Genomic DNA, 18,707 nt, shown 5'->3' with positions numbered 1-18,707 from the left:
TTCTGTTCTCACTTTCTTTTCTCACTTTTTTTCTCACTTTCTTTTCGCGCTTTGTTTTCTCTTTTTATTTTCTCTTTTTCTCTTCTCACTTTCTTTTCTCAATTTCTTTTCTCAATTTCTTTTCTCACTTTCTTTTGTCACTTTCTTTTCTCGCTTTCTTTTCTCACTTTTCTTTTCTCACTTTCTTTTCTCACTTTCTTTTCTCACTTTCTTTTCGCACTTTCTTTTCTCACTTTTTTTCTCACTTTCTTTTCTCACTTTCTTTTCTCACTTTCTTTTCTCGTTTTCTTTTCTCACTTTCTTTTCTCACTTTCTTTTCTCACTTTCTTTTCTCACTTTTTCTCACTTTCTTTTATCACTTTTTTTCGCACTTTTCTCACTTTCTTTTGTCACTTTCTTTTGTCACTTTCTTTTCTCACTTTCTTTTCTCACTTTTTTCTCTCACTTTCTCTCTTTCTCACTCTCTTCTCACTTTCTTTTCTCACTTTATCTTCTCACTTTCTCTGCTCACTTTTTTTTCTCACGTTCTTTTCTCACTTTCTTTTCTCACTTTCTTTTCTCACTTTTCTTTTCTCACTTTCTTTTCTCACTTTCTTTTCTCGCTTTGTTTTCTCTTTTTATTTTCTCTTTTTTTCTTCTCACTTTCTGTTCTCACTTTTTTTTCTCACTTTCTTTTCTCACTTTCTTTTCTCACTTTCTTTTCTCACTTTTTTTGCTCACTTTCTTTTCTCACCTTCTTTCGTCACCTTCGTTTCTCACTTTCTTTTCTCACTTTCTTTTCTCACTTTCTTTTCTCACTTTCTTTTCTCACTTTCTTTTCTCTTTTTCTTTTCTCACTTCTTTTGCTCACTTTTCTCACCTTTTCTCATTTTCTTTTCTCACGTTCTTTTCTCACTTTCTTTTCTCACTTTCTTTTCTCACTTTCTTTTCTCACTTTCTTTTCTCACTTTCTTTTCTCACTTTCTTTTCTCACTTTTCTTTTCTCACTTTCTTTTCTCACTTTCTTTTCTCACTTTCTTTTCTCACTTTCTTTTCTCACTGTTTTTTCCTCTTTTTTCCCTCACTTTCTTCCTCCACTTTCTTTTCTTTTTCTTTCCTCACTATCTTTTCTCACTTTCTTTTCTCACTTTCTTTTCTCACTTTCTTTTCTCACTTTATTTTCTCACTTTCTTTTCTCACTTGTTTTGCTCACTTTCTTTTCTCACTTTCTTTTCTCACTTTTCTCACTTTCTTTTCTCACTTTCTTTTCTCACTTTTTTCTCACTTTCTTTTATCACTTTTTTTCGCACTTCTCTCACTTTCTTTTGTCACTTTCTTTTCTCACTTTCTTTTCTCACTTTCTTCTCTCACTTTTTTCTCTCACTTTCTCTCTTTCTCACTCTCTTCTCACTTTCTTTTCTCACTTTATCTTCTCACTTTCTCTGCTCACTTTTTTTTCTCACGTTCTTTTCTCACTTTCTTTTCTCACTTTCTTTTCTCACTTTTCTTTTCTCACTTTCTTTTCTCACTTTCTTTTCTCGCTTTGTTTTCTCTTTTTATTTTCTCTTTTTCTCTTCTCACTTTCTGTTCTCACTTTTTTTCTCACTTTCTTTTCTCACTTTCTTTTCTCACTTTTTTTTCTCACTTTCTTTTCTCACTTTCTTTTCTCTTTTTCTTTTCTCACTTCTTTTGCTCACTTTTCTCACCTTTTCTCATTTTCTTTTCTCACGTTCTTTTCTCACTTTCTTTTCTCACTTTCTTTTCTCACTTTCTTTTCTCACTTTCTTTTCTCACTTTCTTTTCTCACTTTCTTTTCTCACTTTCTTTTCTCACTTTTCTTTTCTCACTTTCTTTTCTCACTTTCTTTTCTCACTTTCTTTTCTCACTGTTTTTCCTCTTTTTTCCCTCACTTTCTTCCTCCACTTTCGTTTCTTTTTCTTTCCTCACTATCTTTTCTCACTTTCTTTTCTCACTTTCTTTTCTCACTTTCTTTTCTCACTTTATTTTCTCACTTTCTTTTCTCACTTGTTTTGCTCACTTTCTTTTCTCACTTTCTTTTCTCACTTTTCTCACTTTCTTTTCTCACTTTTCTCACTTTCTTTTCTCACTCTCTTTTCTCACTTTCTTTTCTCTTTTTCTTTTCTCTTTTTCCTCAATTTCTTTTCTCTTCTTTTTTCTCTCTCTTTTTTCGTTTTTTTCTCACTTTCTTTTCTCACTTTCTTTTCTCACTTTCTTTTCTCATTTTTTCCTGATTTTTTCTCACTTTCTTTTCTCACCTTCTTTCCTCACTTTCGTTTCTCATTTTCTTTTCTCACTTTCTTTTCTCACTTTCTTTTCTCACTTTTTTTCTCACTTTCTTTTCTCGCTTTCTTTTCTCACTTTCTTTTCTCACTTTCTTTTCTCACTTTCTTGTCTCACTTTCTTTTCTCATTTTCTTTTCTCATTTTCTTTTCTCTCTTCCTTTTCTCCATTTTTTTCTCACTTTTCTCACTTTCTTTTCTCACTTTCTTCTCTCACTTTCTTCTCTCTTTTTCTTTTCTCACTTTACTCTTTCTTTTTTCATTTTCTTTTCTCATTTTTTTCCTCCCTTTTTTCTCACTTTTTTCTCACTTTCTTTTCTCACTTTCTTTTCTCACTTTATCTTCTCATTTTCTCTGCTCACTTTTTTTTCTCACGTTCTTTTCTCACTTTCTTTTCTCACTTTCTTTTCTCACTTTTCTTGGGATTGAGATTGAGAGTAACTTTTGCTCACTTTCCCCACTTTCTTTTCTCACTTTCTTTTTCTTTTCTCACTTTCTTTTCTCACTTTCTTTTCTCACTTTCTCTTCTCACTTTCTTTTCTCACTTCCTCTGCTCACTTTTTTTTCTCAAGTTCTTTTCTCACTTTCTTTTCTCACTTTCTGTTCTCACTTTCTTTTCTCACTTTTTTTTCTCACTTTCTTTTCGCGCTTTGTTTTCTCTTTTTATTTTCTCTTTTTCTCTTCTCACTTTCTTTTCTCAATTTCTTTTCTCAATTTCTTTTCTCACTTTCTTTTCTCACTTTCTTTTCTCACTTTCTTTTCTCACTTTTCTTTTCTCACTTTCTTTTCTCACTTTCTTATCGCACTTTCTTTTCTCACTTTTTTTCTCACTTTCTTTTCTCACTTTCTTTTCTCACTTTCTTTTCTCACTTTCTTTTCTCACTTTCTTTTCTCACTTTTTTCTCACTTTCTTTTATCACTTTTTTTCGCACTTCTCTCACTTTCTTTTGTCACTTTCTTTTGTCACTTTCTTTTCTCACTTTCTTTTCTCACTTTCTTCTCTCACTTTTTTCTCTCACTTTCTCTCTTTCTCACTCTCTTCTCACTTTCTTTTCTCACTTTATCTTCTCACTTTCTCTGCTCACTTTTTTTTCTCACGTTCTTTTCTCACTTTCTTTTCTCACTTTTCTTTTCTCACTTTCTTTTCTCACTTTCTTTTCTCGCTTTGTTTTCTCTTTTTATTTTCTCTTTTTCTCTTCTCACTTTCTGTTCTCACTTTTTTTTCTCACTTTCTTTTCTCACTTTCTTTTCTCACTTTTTTGCTCACTTTCTTTTCTCACCTTCTTTCGTCACCTTCGTTTCTCATTTTCTTTTCTCACTTCCTTTTCTCACTTTCTTTTCTCACTTTCTTTTCTCACTTTCTTTTCTCACTTTCTTTTCTCGTTTTCTTTTCTCACTTCTTTTGCTCACTTTTCTCACCTTTTCTCATTTTCTTTTCTCACGTTCTTTTCTCACTTTCTTTTCTCACTTTCTTTTCTCACTTTCTTTTCTCACTTTTCTTTTCTCACTTTCTTTTCTCACTTTCTTTTCTCACTTTCTTTTCTCACTTTCTTTTCTCACTTTCTTTTCTCACTTTCTTTTCTCACTGTTTTTCCTCTTTTTTCCCTCACTTTCTTCCTCCACTTTCTTTTCTCTTTTTCTTTCCTCACTATCTTTTCTCACTTTCTTTTCTCACTTTCTTTTCTCACTTTCTTTTCTCACTTTCTTTTCTCACTTGTTTTGCTCACTTTCTTTTCTCACTTTCTTTTCTCACTTTTCTCACTTTCTTTTCTCACTTTCTTTTCTCACTCTCTTTTCTCACTTTCTTTTCTCACTTTCTTTTCTCGTTTTCTTTTCTCACTTCTTTTGCTCACTTTTCTCACCTTTTCTCATTTTCTTTTCTCACGTTCTTTTCTCACTTTCTTTTCTCACTTTCTTTTCTCACTTTCTTTTCTCACTTTTCTTTTCTCACTTTCTTTTCTCACTTTCTTTTCTCACTTTCTTTTCTCACTTTCTTTTCTCACTTTCTTTTCTCACTTTCTTTTCTCACTGTTTTTCTTCTTTTTTCCCTCACTTTCTTCCTCCACTTTCTTTTCTCTTTTTCTTTCCTCACTATCTTTTCTCACTTTCTTTTCTCACTTTCTTTTCTCACTTTCTTTTCTCACTTTCTTTTCTCACTTTCTTTTCTCACTTTCTTTTCTCACTTGTTTTGCTCACTTTCTTTTCTCACTTTCTTTTCTCACTTTTCTCACTTTCTTTTCTCACTTTTCTCACTTTCTTTTCTCACTCTCTTTTCTCACTTTCTTTTCTCTTTTTCTTTTCTCTTTTTCCTCACTTTCTTTTCTCTTCTTTTTTCTCTCTCTTTTTTCGTTTTTTTCTCACTTTCTTTTCTCACTTTTTTCTCACTTTCTTTTCTCACTTTCTTTTCTCATTTTTTCCTCATTTTTTCTCACTTTCTTTTCTCACCTTCTTTCCTCACTTTCGTTTCTCATTTTCTTTTCTCACTTTCTTTTCTCACTTTCTTTTCTCACTTTTTTTCTCACTTTCTTTTCTCGCTTTCTTTTCTCACTTTCTTTTCTCACTTTCTTTTCTCATTTTTTCCTCATTTTTTCTCCCTTTCTTTTCTCACCTTCTTTCCTCACTTTCGTTTCTCATTTTCTTTTCTCTTTTTCTTTTCTCTTTTTCTTTTCTCTTTTCTTTTCTCACTTTCTTTTCTCTTTTTCTTTTCTCGCTTTCTTTTCTCTTTTTTCCTCACTTTCTTTTCTCACTTTCTTTTCTCACTTTCGTTTCTCACTTTCTTTTCTCATTTTCTTTTCTCATTTTCTTTTCTCACTTTCTTTTCTCACTTTCTTTTCTCTCTTTCTTTTCTCTTTTTCTTTTCTCTTTTTCTTTTCTCACTTCCTTTTCTAACTTTCTTTTCTCACTTTTTTTCATCACTTTCTTTTCTCACTTTCTTTTCTCACTTTCTTGTCTCACTTTCTTTTCTCATTTTCTTTTCTCATTTCCTTTTCTCTCTTCCTTTTCTCCATTTTTTTCTCACTTTTCTCACTTTCTTTTCTCACTTTCTTCTCTCACTTTCTTTTCTCACTTTACTCTTTCTTTTTTCATTTTCTTTTCTCATTTTTTTCCTCCCTTTTTTCTCACTTTTTTTCTCACTTTCTTTTCTCACTTTCTTTTCTCACTTTCTTTTCTCACTTTCTTTTCTCACTTTCTTTTCTCACTGTTTTTCCTCACTTTCTTTTCTCACTGTTTTTCCTCACTTTTTTCCCTCACTTTCTTCTTCCACTTTCTTTTCTCTTTTTCTTTCCTCACTGTCTTTTCTCACTTTCTTTTCTCACTTTTTCTCACTTTCTTTTCTCACTTTCGTTTCTCACTTTCTTTAAGCACGAATTTAAGATTACGTCGTATGTGACGACGTCATCTATTGTAATAGATTGTTAATGTTCACCTGCAATTATGATGGAGGTAGATTGGCCAAGTCCTTCACTTGGACACGTTTGGACTTTTCATCTCCAGCTTTCGCGCTCCCAGTTGGTCGGCACTTGCAGCACATGTAATCCCCTCGGGGCTTTCAGCTGTAAGTGCCGCAGCTCTTTTGAGTATGGGGGAGATGAATCGTTCATTCGTGTTTGGGTGTTGGACTTGGATTTTATAGGTAATTTGGCAGTATAAAATGTGATCTCGAAAGATGCGATTTTTTTCGAAAATTTAGGATTTTATTTTCATCCGCTCTTCGCCTGTTTTACCGCACCTTAAACATGTAGATTAATGTTTTATATGAGTTGCACTCTGCTGTCTTGTAGAAGTTCGTTAGCGGTCTTAGCGGTTCTTAAATATGCAAGATAGCTCAGCCAATTAAGTCTTTAATCAAAAAATTGGTGTTACTTGGTGTAATATACTAAACCAAACACATCGGTAACGTAACGTAATACCTGTGGCTGTTGAACGAGGGGTATGGCTTAGAGCTCGAGATGGTACGGAAAAATTCTCAGTTTTAAACCTATTCTTTCAAATGATTTTCTTGCGCTGCTTTTGCGGGCCTGCTAGTTTTTCCTAAAATTGATGAATATAGGAACACAAGATGCAATGTCATCTTCTCTTTACTAAAACTTGATTTTCCTAACAAAAAATAGGACAATTAGGATGAGGGATTCATGGTGTTAGAGAGTTAGAGACAAAGAAATCTGCTAGAGCTGTTAAAAAAAAACTTCCTCCTTTGAAAAAAATAAATGCATCGGAAATCAGACGGTCAGCAATGAAGACAAATGGCAGTCACGGTCCTTCCAGTCTTAACGCAACCGAATGGCGACGATTTAGTTCTGTTCCACGTCGTTCTTTGACTTCTCAAATGACTTCTTCACGCTTCATCATCTTTGAGTGATCTTAATTGCGCTCACTCTTAAGTAAATTTTGTTCGTAAAGTAAAAGCGATTGTAGCTGGATAGAGGGACTGTTAGCCGAGTGGTGAAGGCTATAAGGCTGGGAATCCCGAGGTGTCGTGTTCGAATCCCACCCTGGTTGGATGCTTTGCACCCATAAAAGAAAATTTATCTAGTCTACAGCCTTTAATGAAATTGCCCCGCCTGTCTTTTGAGAGCAGTTTGTCCGACGTTAGTCGGTTTGTTTAAAACATTGTCGAACCTCGCCTTCAGAGATGCGAATGAGGATCTAGCATTTTTGGCTCCTTGCAATGCTGGCCGTCTGATAGCATAAGATAAATAGTCGGGGGTTAGTTCAACTGGTGTTGGCGAGGTACTAAGAGGAGTAATAACATTGTAAAATGTGCCAAACAACAGCTTGTAAAATGGGGAGAATGTACAGCTGTCTTGGCAAAAGAGTGGCATTCAATCTGCTTTTCATGCGCTTCCACGATGAAAGTTTAGAAGGAATTCTTCTTTATGCCAAGATCATTCAACAGTCTTAACAGAGGTCTTGCCTTGAACATCGGAATTTTTTTCCGTCACTTTGTGCAGCAGTTAGAAATCGTATGGCACCATCAGACCTCTTCATAGACAAAAATTGATTAACTCTCAAGAAAATACGACACAGATGTTCTTCCACTCATATTTTTACTCGAAGATCAGAATATCACCCATACGTGGTACGCCGATGACTGTAATGGTGCAAATTTGGAAATAAGATTTAGAAACAACAATTGCTAATCAGAATAGTGCTTTTTTGAGATTAGATGATGGCATGATTGAAGATCAGCGTGGTCTATGATCCATGGTCGGATCAAATGAATGCTGTGGGGAGTATCTGAAAGAACAGTAGCCAAGAGATTGGATCGTACTCCGAAAAATTAGTTAGCACAATAGGGAGTCTCCTCGAAATGTCTATAATTCTTAGACAGTTGTAGTCTAACTTAAACTCACATTTATTGCGAGAACGAAGCCAAATTCTGCTAAGTTACTTCACGACGCAAAAAATATAGTTGAAACGAGTTGAGCCCTTCAATGCGTAACCTCCTTTTCTTCAACGATAAGTATCGACTTATCTTTTCTCTAATGAGAGAAGGAGGTCTGAATTTTTTTTGCCTGCAGAAACGGCAAATGAGAAGAAAAGCGCTTTAAATCCAGTTATTATGCAAGAACAGATCCTTGAAGATAAGAAAACATAAGAAGCTGTTGCAACCTCGCGAAAGTTTAACAAAGGAGAGGTGTAGTTGCGGACATATTTTTATTGAGATATCGCAGAGGAAGGAAGAACTTCGTGATGGTTGGATACGCTTCCAATTGAAAGTGAAAATTTGGATCTTACCATGGGAGCATTACAGATGGCATTGTCCTCCGATACTGCTGAGAATCTGTGAAAATACCATCGACCTGGGCATGTGGAGTAACATTTAATGTAGTTCATGCGTTATACAGTCCAAAAGGTGGCTGTGCACACATCAGACACAAAAATATACGCAATTCGTTTGCCAACTTGCTCATGAAGTATGTCATGATGTCGTATATATGAAAAATTTATGAAGTGTATATGAAGTATGTGCTCGATGAAGTGGAGCGCTCTTTAGACATTACAGCGAGAAATCTTTGCTTATGGAAATGCCACAACTGTTTATTACGGCCGATCACATATGAAAGCAAACAAACTGTTTGTATCACGCTTCAGCAAAACTTTTCAATTGGAAAAGTGTTTGATCCGTTGACAAACACAGACCGGACTCGTATATCAAGAGAACATGAAAAAATTGAAGTATATTTTAATAGAAATTGAACCAATCCAAAAGGCTACCTGTTCAATGTTCTGTCCTGTACTGCGGGACTTAGCTGTCAGCGTCAAAAGTCACAGAGGCTGGCGGCAAGATTCATTGAGAGAAAAGGATCTTATCATACGTAATTACATACACCAGGACAAAACATGGCCTGGGGCTTTTGTGTACCTCCATTTCTGTGGCGCGCGATCACTGCGCCGGCGTACCGTTGTCAAAGCATTTGTTGGAGCCATGATAGAATAGGAGCGGTTGTTGTCCTAAATCAACTTATAGTTCGTTCAAATCTCGATTTGAATTCATCTTGTACACCCTTGCTTATTCCTACTGAAGCTATATTTTTTTTATTTATAATGCTTTGAGGTTTGAATGGTGTCAGAGTTTTTAAATTCATATTGGAGTTGACGTTCCGCCTCCGAGTTGATCGACTACCCTATAGGGTAGGGGCTTTCTCTTGATTGATACTTTGGATGTTTTCCCTTTGTTTAGTGAGTGTATATTAATTTGCAACACCCATATGCAGGTGTCATTTTTAAATTGAGTTACTATGCAAGGACCTGTGCTCTGAAGCCTGGAATGCATAATGTATTGGGGCACACACAGAAAAGATCCGATTTTTTAATTGCTCTGGGGCGAAGTTTGACGCAATTATTGAAAATGTGCGTCTTCGTTTATGCAAAATTTTGGTTTAATAGCTTTTCTGTTTGTTTAATAGCTGCGAGGCGGTAGCAGCTTTTATTGGGGAGGCCTTTTTTGTTAATTCGTCGTCTCTATCGATGATTCTTGCAACTTGACTTCCTGGAATTGATTTTTTCAATTTCAGTGATTTCTAATGCTTTGCAGTTAAAATTTGTGTGCTTGACGTCATTTGTTCGGCTTTTAGTTCAATTGCGTCACTTACTCACTAAAAAAATGATTTCTGAACTCACTTAATGAACTTTAAATCTCATGTACATCTACTAGTTAAAGATCAATAGCGTGCGTCTAAGTAGTGCCAAACATATATGCCCTTATTCCTATGTATTAATTTCAAATATTTTTTTTGAAAAAAGCTCCATTAGGGTTTTTTCTTATAGAGCGTATGTGTCTCATAAAAGTGACAGTCAGAATCTAACCAAAAAGTCTAATGGTCTATTAAAGGACTGGTGATCAATCTGTCTATCTTTTTTCTTTTGTTGTTTCAATTCATGGAAGGCCACAAGCGTCTATCGCGGCTATTTTCCGGCAATCTGCCGGCTATGTTTTCTCAAATGTCTTTATCACGCGTCACTTCTTCATTTCGTCATTTCTTCATTCAGTTGATCTCATTGCGAATTGATTTTTTCGCTAATATAATAGCGATTGAGAACTAGTGAGAATCAAAAACGTTGTAGTTTAGTGGTTAGGATATTAGACTGATATCATGGAGGCCGAGGGATCGAACCCCTATGAGGTCTGAGCTATAGCCGTCAATAAACTGCCCCACATGTCGTTCAAGAGCAAGTCATCCGACATAAGTTGTTTGTTTTTTTTGAAAAATATTTCGTATTTTTTTTGTCAAAAATATAGAATTTTAATTAGTTTTTTTTACCTGCCAGGCTGTGCGAATTATAGGCAACGCTGTATCTTTTTAATTGCTCTCCAACAAATTTTGTAGCAAATATAATAGTCCTGTGGTTTTTTATGCAATTTTCCGCTTGACTGATTTTTCGTCTGACCCATTTGTCTTTCGCCCTCAAAGTTAGCCCCAGAGGGAATTAAGTAGCCGAGCAGCTCTCTTAGAGCCTCACGCTTTTCTAGTCTTTAAGTATGTGGTTTCATGGTGAGAAGGGTGGTCCTTGGTCTTAAAGATTTACCCCTCTCTGTTACCCCCGCCCAGTCACCCTCCTCCAACCCGAAGATTTGGAACCCCCCCCCTCTCGTCCAGCTCTCCAACATTGCTACCCCCCACCAATCACTTAACCACCGCCCACAATCACTTGACCACCCCCAACTCCGCTCACACCCAGCTGATGCATCCCGAAGCCCCAGATGGCTACTACCGGAGCCCACTGCTCGCTAATCGTTTGAGAGCAATTGGCGTGACGTTAGTCGGTTATGTTTAAGTCGCATCGCCCCTGACAATAGGGGAAAAATAGTTGCTAATTTGATAAATGACAGTATGGAGTTTTTTTTACTTCCTGAGTTCTTCACGGACTGAAAATGTTTTGTTCTAAAATTTCGTTTGACGTCAAGAAATGCCAGATTGCCAAAATCTCACCGGTCGATTTTCAGTTTAAGATTAAAGAGCTGAATCACACGCTTTATGCCTTTAGTTGCGTATCTTTGTCCAATATTTTTTGCTTTCTTGAGGCTCGATAAGTGCTTACGCAATGACGATTAAGCAATTGATCTAATTTCTTGAGAGGCATTTCATTAACTCCAGCAATATCTTCAATATCCTTTAAGTTCAATTCAGCTCTTGGCAATTCAAGATATCAGAAAAAAACACGTTAGCTTCAACAATTTTGTTTTTCTGACGGCTAGGAAGTACCAAGAAGCTGAATTTTGTGATGAAGACGTAATAGGGATACGCGACAATTACCCAATGGCAAAAACCGGCGGTAGCGAATAGAGCGGATGCATAGTTTGTATAATTTAATTGATCTCGTGGGGGAGTGGTGAGTTGAGATCCATTTTGAGACGTATACATTTGTTGGTTTGGTTCTTTTAGAACGTGGGGAGCGGGACTTCCTAGTGATGCGACATTCATTCGAAGTGGAGAAAGTGTGCGAGAGGAGTGGGAAAGAGGGCATTGAGACAGTAAATGTGTCCATGGTCCAATATGGAGATCCATACGGATACTCTGCAATGTCTAAGTGGGTCGGACTACCCTGTGCACTTGCAGCCAAAATGCTACTCAGGGGTAAGTATATAATGTTATTAATTACTCTCAAGCGAAGTTTGTAGCAATTATATTAGTTCTTTGGTCTTTTTAATCCGTTTTTTCGCTTGACCCATTTTTCGTCTGACCATTTTGACTTTACATCCTCAGAAACGGGATAAACAGGTGACGCTCGGTGGAAATTACATGGCTGAGCAGCTCTCTTAGAGCCTCATGCCTACTAGTCTTTAATTATGCGATTCACTGAAACCTGAGGATACATAAATTCATGGTGTGAAGGGCGGTGCTTAATCTTAAGTGTTTGACCCCTCCACCTCGGTAAAACTCCCCAACTCAATCTCCTCACCACCCCCGTCACTCCTCCACCTGGCGTTTTGGACCCCCCGCGTCCAGCCTCCAATCTCATTCAATCCCACCAACCTAACCCCCCCCCCCCCCCCCCCCCCCCCCTAATGCTAGCATCCCTAAGCATCAGTTGGCTCCTACTAAGTCAACTGCTCGCTGGTCGTTTGAGATTAATTCGCCTGAAGTTAGGCGGTTATATAAAGGTTGATGGACAACCAAGTATTTCGAATAAAGTAATGGTGCATTCTCATCGTAGCCGCGCATATTGCTCCTTTCATATTTATGGTATTGTTAATAGCAACCGCCAGCCTCTCGACGGCTATAATTTAGGTGCGATCAATGACACCACTCGTTTTAACGAAAAATTGTTCGTTCATTTCTGGTTTATAGCCGCCCTAATCTTAGCGGGCTATTATTGCGCTCCTATTTTTTTTACAATGCAAAGAGTTTGGATTGTATTGGTGCCCTGTCTTTTTACAATTCGAAAACAAGTATTGGTGGAGCGTCTTTTTTCTATCGGTAATTTTGTTGAGTTTATTTGGAACAGGAAAAGAAAAGCGTGAAAACAAAGTGTTCATGTGAAATTACTGAAAAAACATGAAGATCAGAGAAAAGTGGTGTTTTGTTCATTTTTCTTTTTTTGAGAGAGTGCGTCATATGAGGTTTTTTGATTACATGCGTCATTTTCAGAGCAATTTTTCAGATGTTATCCAACATTTTCAATCCAAGGTTTTTTCTTAATTCATCTAAGCTAATACTAGTGCGTTTGGAAGCATTTTGACAAACTGAAGCCCATATTAGCTTTTTAGATGTACAATTTTTGTGTTCTTCAATTTTTTTTATAGCATTTAGTGTTTTGTGGTTGAAATGAGTTCTTCTATTAGTGTCAGAGTGTTGAACCTGCTGGTGGGAGGGCCTGCTGGTGGGAGGGTGAAAAGATCATTTTTTAAAATTTTTGCGTCTAAAATGGTTCAATATTTCACTGTTTTCGTATTTTTAATTTTTTGTTGTGAGATGGTTATCAAGTTATCAAATTAACATTTTTTAAAGTTTATAAAGGTGTTTTGCACGTCATAATTCTGTTTCCTGTTTTCATTATATGTTTTGGTAGTGCAAACTTAAATACCCAAATTGATAGTGGTTTTCAATAGCTCTCAAACTAAATGTGTAATAATCATGATAGTCCTATGGTCTTTTCTATGCGATTTCCGCTTCACCAATTTTTTTTGTCGAAACCTATTGACTTTTCGTCCTTAAAAACGGTGTAAACCGGTAAAGCCGGGAAGGCATTAAATTCTCTTAGAGCATTACGGCCTACTAGTCCATTCCAGTAGCCTCTTCCACCTCATACCACTCGTCACCCGCACACTCGCCCTCCACCCGCGCCTAACCCCTCCCACTCCTCCTCCTCAATTGAACTACAACTAGCCTCCCTAAGCCGCAGCTATCTGCTGACTAAGACAACGGTTGCTGCATCGTTTCTATAGACAACGAAATGGCGTTGGAGATATTACTATCACAATGTTTAGCTAATCTTAAAAAAATATCTGTCTTCAAATTCAAAAAATTTGTTTTGTTATGTTTTCTGTTTATCGATCACTAAGGGCTAGTGAAAATCTTTGGCAAGATTGTTTACTGGAAAGACCCTAGAGAAAAGGAGTTGGTTTTGAAGATATTAACATCTCGATTTTTAGCAACTTTCAATAAAATTTGCAATTTTTATCTATTTAAAATAGTTGTCATTTTTTTCAAGTTTCTTGATCTTTTGTGGGCCTTCAAGGGACCCTTTTGAAAGCTTGTGCGAGAGTTAATGGCTATGTTTCATAGAATGAAGTTTTCAGGATTTTAGCTTAGAAGTCTCGCATAATGTTTTTGTTTGATTGCTCTCAATCGAAGTTTGTAGCAATTATATTAGTCCTGTTGGCATTTTTTATGCGATTTTTCGCTTGACCGAATTTTTGTCTGACCCATTTGACTTTTCTTCTTTAAAAACGGGATAAACAGGTAGCGCCCAGCGGGCATTAAGTTTCATTAGAGGCCCTTAGCCGCGTTTAGTAGTCTTTCAAGTACTTAGTGTGGTGAAGGTACTGTGAAGGCCGTAGTTTTAAGTTAAAGTTCATTTTAGGAGTTTTTGAGCCCAAAATATTCTTTTGCATAAGTACTTATTATGATTATTTTAAGAGCTATATGTTTTGGTAATAAAACAAAAGCACGCAAATTTATACTAATATTCACAATTTTTTTCAAGTTTTTTGAAAACTTATGTTTATGTTTGAGTTTTTCCAGCTCTAGGTGTCAATGAACCCTTTCTAGGGTTTGATATTAGGTCACTTCGTAGTTTCTATTGGTAACGAAATGGTTTTGAACATTCTAACATCACGAATTTAAGCACTTTTTGGGCAAAATCTGCAATTTTTTTCAATTTTTTTACCTTTATTTTTCACGTTTTTCCAGCCCCAGGGGCCGCAAGAAATCCTTAAGAGTTTGATAATAATTTAATGAAAATTTTTTTGTGGACTTCTATCTATGGAACAATTTTCAACTTTTTAAAATCACAACTTCTAGCAATTTTTTTTTTAAAACTTGCATTTTTTTCAACTTTTTTGAAATTTTGTCATTTTTAGGTTTCTCCAGCCTCAGGAGCAAAGGAATCTCCTCTAGGCTTTGATAATAGGTTACTGCATAGCTGCTAGATGTCATTGAATGTTGTTCAAGTTTTATTATCAGGAATTTAATCATTTTTTAATAAAATATTTGCGATTTTTTCAAGTTTTTTTTTGAATTTTTGTTTTTTTATATTTGCCGGCCTCATGGGACCAGGAACCTCCTCCTTGGTTTGAAAATAAGCTGTTGCATAGTTTCAAGAATTAATGGAATGGTTATCAATATTTTAATGACTCGAATTTTAGCAATTTTTTTGATAAAATTTAAATACTCAATTTTTTTATGAAAATTTTTATGTTGCAAGTTCATTGCTCTTTATGAGCCAGTGAAATTTTTTAAGACTTGAAATAAGGCTTGGTAAAGCTTGATAGTTTCTTGAGATAATGAAATGGTTCTGAAGATAATAATATTATGAACTGTAGCAAGATTTGTTAAAATTTCTTGAGATAATGAAATGGTTCTGAAGATAATAATATTATGAACTATAGCAAGATTTGTTAAAATTGGCAACTGTTTTTAAAATTTTTGATCATTTTTGTCCGTTTCTGAGTTTAACGATCACTACTAGCCAAGGAAACTTATATAGTCTTGCAGATGGGATACATGGCAGCAATACAGAGACAAAAAATGGTTTTGAACTTTTTTTCACTGCGAAATTTGGATTTTTTTTTTTAATTTTGTACTTTTGTTTTTTATGATTTAATTACTAACAAATTGCACAGTCAAATATCATCATGAAAAATTTTCCTAGCGCGAGCTTTCTCTCTCTCTCTCTGTCGGTTGGGGTTTTCTTTCCTTCTCCTTTTCCTTCATATTTTATCTCTCTCTCTCTCTCCCTAACTCTTTTGTTGATGCGGCACTTCAGCTGCTGTTATGTGGCGTGATATCATCCATTACCCTCGTTAGCGCTGAATTATAGTAAAAATGATTTATCATAAATGACTTAATTAGCACTTTGTAGCAAATCGTTGTTAATTGCGCTCATGTTTATTTGATTTTCCGCTTGATCGATTTTTCGTCTGACCCACTTGACATTTTGTCCTCAGAAACGGGATAAAGAGGTAGCGCTCAGTGGGCATGAAGTTCTTCTAGCGCCTTTCAGCTCAATAGTCTCCAAGTATGTGATTCACAGAAACTGTTTTAGAGACTTATACTTCTGGTGTGAATTGCGGTTCTTAGAGTTTGACACCCCCCCCCCCAAAAAAAAACCCCTGCCCCCACATGAGCCCCCTCACTTCACCCACCCCCAATTCCCACACCTGCACATCGTTCAGGCCCCCACCCAGCTGCGCTCACCTCATGCCCCTTCAATTAAGCTGGAGCTAGCTTAGCTATACCGGGGTTAGCTACTGACGGAGCCAACAGCTCGCCGGTCGTTTGAGAGCAATTCGCCCGACGTTAGTCGGTTATGTTTTTCAAATTTGTGACTGCGTCTGTTTCTTTTGGCATTGCTCTGTTGGTCTTCTGGTCAGGTTCAGTAAATTCTAATTGGTCAATCAATTCTTTGTATTCTGTTTCAAGAGTTTTACTGCCATGTTTTTTAAACTTGCTTTTTTCCGTTCACTCAAGTGTCACCCGCTCTCACTAAATTGAATGGATTTTAGAATTCTTTCAACTAATTTACGCGGTTCCAGGTCAAATAGTGAAATCATTAGAAAAGATATAAAGCCCGGGAACCAAGACCTTTTGGTTGAAAGCTGTGCATTAAGTTATCAAAGTTTCTTGGCGGATACTGCTTATTAGTTTTAGTTTACGCTTATAGTATTTCAATTTAGAGGCTCAATTCACCATGTTTATCGAACCTAAAGGAACTACGGGTCAAGTGAAAACTTTTTTGGCGCGTACAAAAAATTAGGCTATCTTCAACTCTCGTTCTTAATAATTGTTTCAATCCCAACTGGGAAGTGTGGTCATCGGCGGCTATTTTTCGACAATTTGCATTCTTAAGTTGAGTAGAGTTTAAAAATTTTAACAATTGAGTAGAGTCAAAACAATTAGCTACTAATTCAATATGGGATCTGTTTTTAATAGCCGCCGCCAGATTGTTAGCCGGCTATTATTGCGCTCTTATTTTTTAACGTCTCAAAGAGATTTTGTTGTGATTATTTAATGTGAGCTTCAATGTAAGTGGATGTGAGCTAGGATGTGAACGTAAATGCCGCACGTGAAAGCAAGTTCTTAGGTCAATCTGCTGAACAAAACTGAAAAACAGTGGTTTTTGCGCATGGATTAAAAATAGGCGTGCAATTTGTGATAAACAAGCGAGTTTTTTGTTCTTGTCCCAGATTTCCAAAGCAACGCTTTAAGTTTAATACAAACTTTTTGTCCAAAATAAATGATTTCCTCACACCTATTAACACGAAATTGTACTTTCGAGATCAGTTTGGCATTCACTAGACTTTAAGGCCCCATTTTGATCTATTTGTTTTTTTGCCATTTTATTCGCTTTTTTTGGTTGCAATTGGTCTTTTAGTTACAATTAGTGTTTCTAGTGGTCTTGATGACCCTTTGGTTTGACTCGTATTTGTTTTATTTGTTTCTGTAATGGAAAATTTGTAGCGTTGAGTCAACTTTTGGCCGGTTTTAGTCTATACTGTTGTCGTTTTCTGCCTATTTCCTTTGTTTATTGTACTGTCAAAAATTCTCTTCGTAATACAATTACTTTAAATTTAAGGGTTTTATTTTTTTGTGTCGTCTGTTCTGTGTATAGCCACAGTGTCGACACCAACTGTACCATATGCCTCTCTAGTACTTTGTTGATGACCTAGCAGTTTGTAGAGAATTTTGTTAATAGCCGCAAGCGATACCTGGTGCTATTATTGGCCTTCTCTTTTGTTTTATATTTGGTCGCCATTTAGAAAATCATTGATTGATCCAGGAAAAGCAAATGTTATGTTGAGAATGGTTGTTTTAGAGTTGCATTTTGTAGAAAATTTTCAGTTTTCAGATTGTATTTTTCTTGTTCATTCTAGTTTCTGTTTTGCTTTTTCATTTGGATTGTATAATGCAATACGCAGGTTTCTGAATGGGCCAGCTGGCAGAGGTTCAATTCAAGTTTGACTTCTAATCAATTCTCCGGAGCCTACCAACTATGTATTTTATACTTCGTCAATCAAAAATTGATTCCTCTTTCCCAATTAGTTTTGCCGGGTCTAATATCTATTGGTATTAATAGTAATAGCTGTATCATCTTATAGAGAAGCAGGCGTGTGCTTAACTACGAAATTCATTCAAATTGGGGCTTACGTTTGACATTTTTCTAAAAGTCAATTTTTGTGTTTTTTTTGTTTTTGTACCAATTCCAATCGGAGTGGCGGGAATCAACGGCGTATATTTTCCGGCAATCTGCTGGATATGTTTACATTGTAAGACTTTATGAAACCCTGGAGTGTTGTGTTTGTTGGAATATAGCTGTTGCGGTAATGCGGGCTTGACTTATACGTTTTTTTCTTTAAGATAGTGGCCACGTGCGAATTGAATATGCCTCATTTGCAGCATAAAATTGAAAAAAATTAAGATTTCGTAATTAGCTGTACAGCGAGCTGTAACAAAATTTCTGCAGCAACTAAGTTTGTTTGTTGGATACTTGTTTTTCGTCTGTTGAACTGGGTCTATGTGGTTTTTAGAAGAGTTAACAGCAAAGGGCTTCATCCGCCCTGTGTACAAAGAGTTCTACGAGCCACTATTGGCCCAACTGAGAGAGGAAAAACTAGATGACTACAAGGAGACATTCTTCACGCCAAAACAACAATAGTAGTGACCAAAACAACAAATAGACTAACAATAAACATAAACAAGACTATTTCTCGTATTTATAGAACTGCTCAGCAAATAGAGTCTTGCTCGTGTGAGTGCTCTTTGTATGCGTTACTCCAAGTTGCAAATAGGAAACAATGCGATGAAATACTTGGAAAAACAAGAAGTTCCGTTATGAAATAAAGTTCAACACTTCTCTTAATGCTATTTGTTTGTTCTTTTTAAAGATTCTATTTTACAATAAAGAAATGAGCAGATAATTGCTTGTTATTGTTGAGCTGTTCTCTGAAACTGATGAACTGATAATATGGCTATTTATGTACATCTGTAGATTTAATTTATCGGCTGTGGTTCGTGCTGTTTTTAATTTGCGTTGCAGTATAGCCAATTAAGGCGAGCTTTGACAGTTTTTTTTTCAATGAAAGTTAAAGTGCATAAGTCTAACTAAAATAGGGTTACAGAGGCGAAGGATAGGGAAGATTAGATCTGTATCTTTTCCCATGTGAATGAATTGTTTGCTGTCATTAAGGTGTGTGAAGAATTGCGTATTTTTTATATAAACAATAACTTTAGTCTAACAGGATGCTGCACTATCCGTTGCAAT

The 18,707-nt window shown here is 36.0% G+C and overlaps 1 protein-coding gene across 1 annotated transcript in view; it reads left to right on the top strand.

Moving 5' to 3' along the window:
- LOC142336255 (alpha-aminoadipic semialdehyde synthase, mitochondrial-like) overlaps window positions 1–18,507 on the top strand; it is a 127,271-nt gene extending 108,764 nt beyond the window's left edge. Inside the window, exons 16-17 of the mRNA XM_075384946.1 lie at window positions 11,168–11,359; window positions 17,974–18,507. Coding sequence (XP_075241061.1) covers window positions 11,168–11,359; window positions 17,974–18,101 — 320 coding nt within the window. The 3' untranslated portion in view covers window positions 18,102–18,507. The remainder of the gene's footprint in view (window positions 1–11,167; window positions 11,360–17,973) is intronic.
- The last annotated feature ends 200 nt before the right edge of the window (window positions 18,508–18,707 follow it).

The sequence above is a fragment of the Convolutriloba macropyga genome, chromosome 3 (assembly GCF_964194025.1).
Source record: "Convolutriloba macropyga chromosome 3, txConMacr16.3, whole genome shotgun sequence".
Classification (NCBI taxonomy): domain Eukaryota; kingdom Metazoa; phylum Xenacoelomorpha; order Acoela; family Convolutidae; genus Convolutriloba; species Convolutriloba macropyga.
Note: the sequence above shows the minus strand (reverse complement) of the source record. Positions and strands in the feature narration are given on the sequence as shown.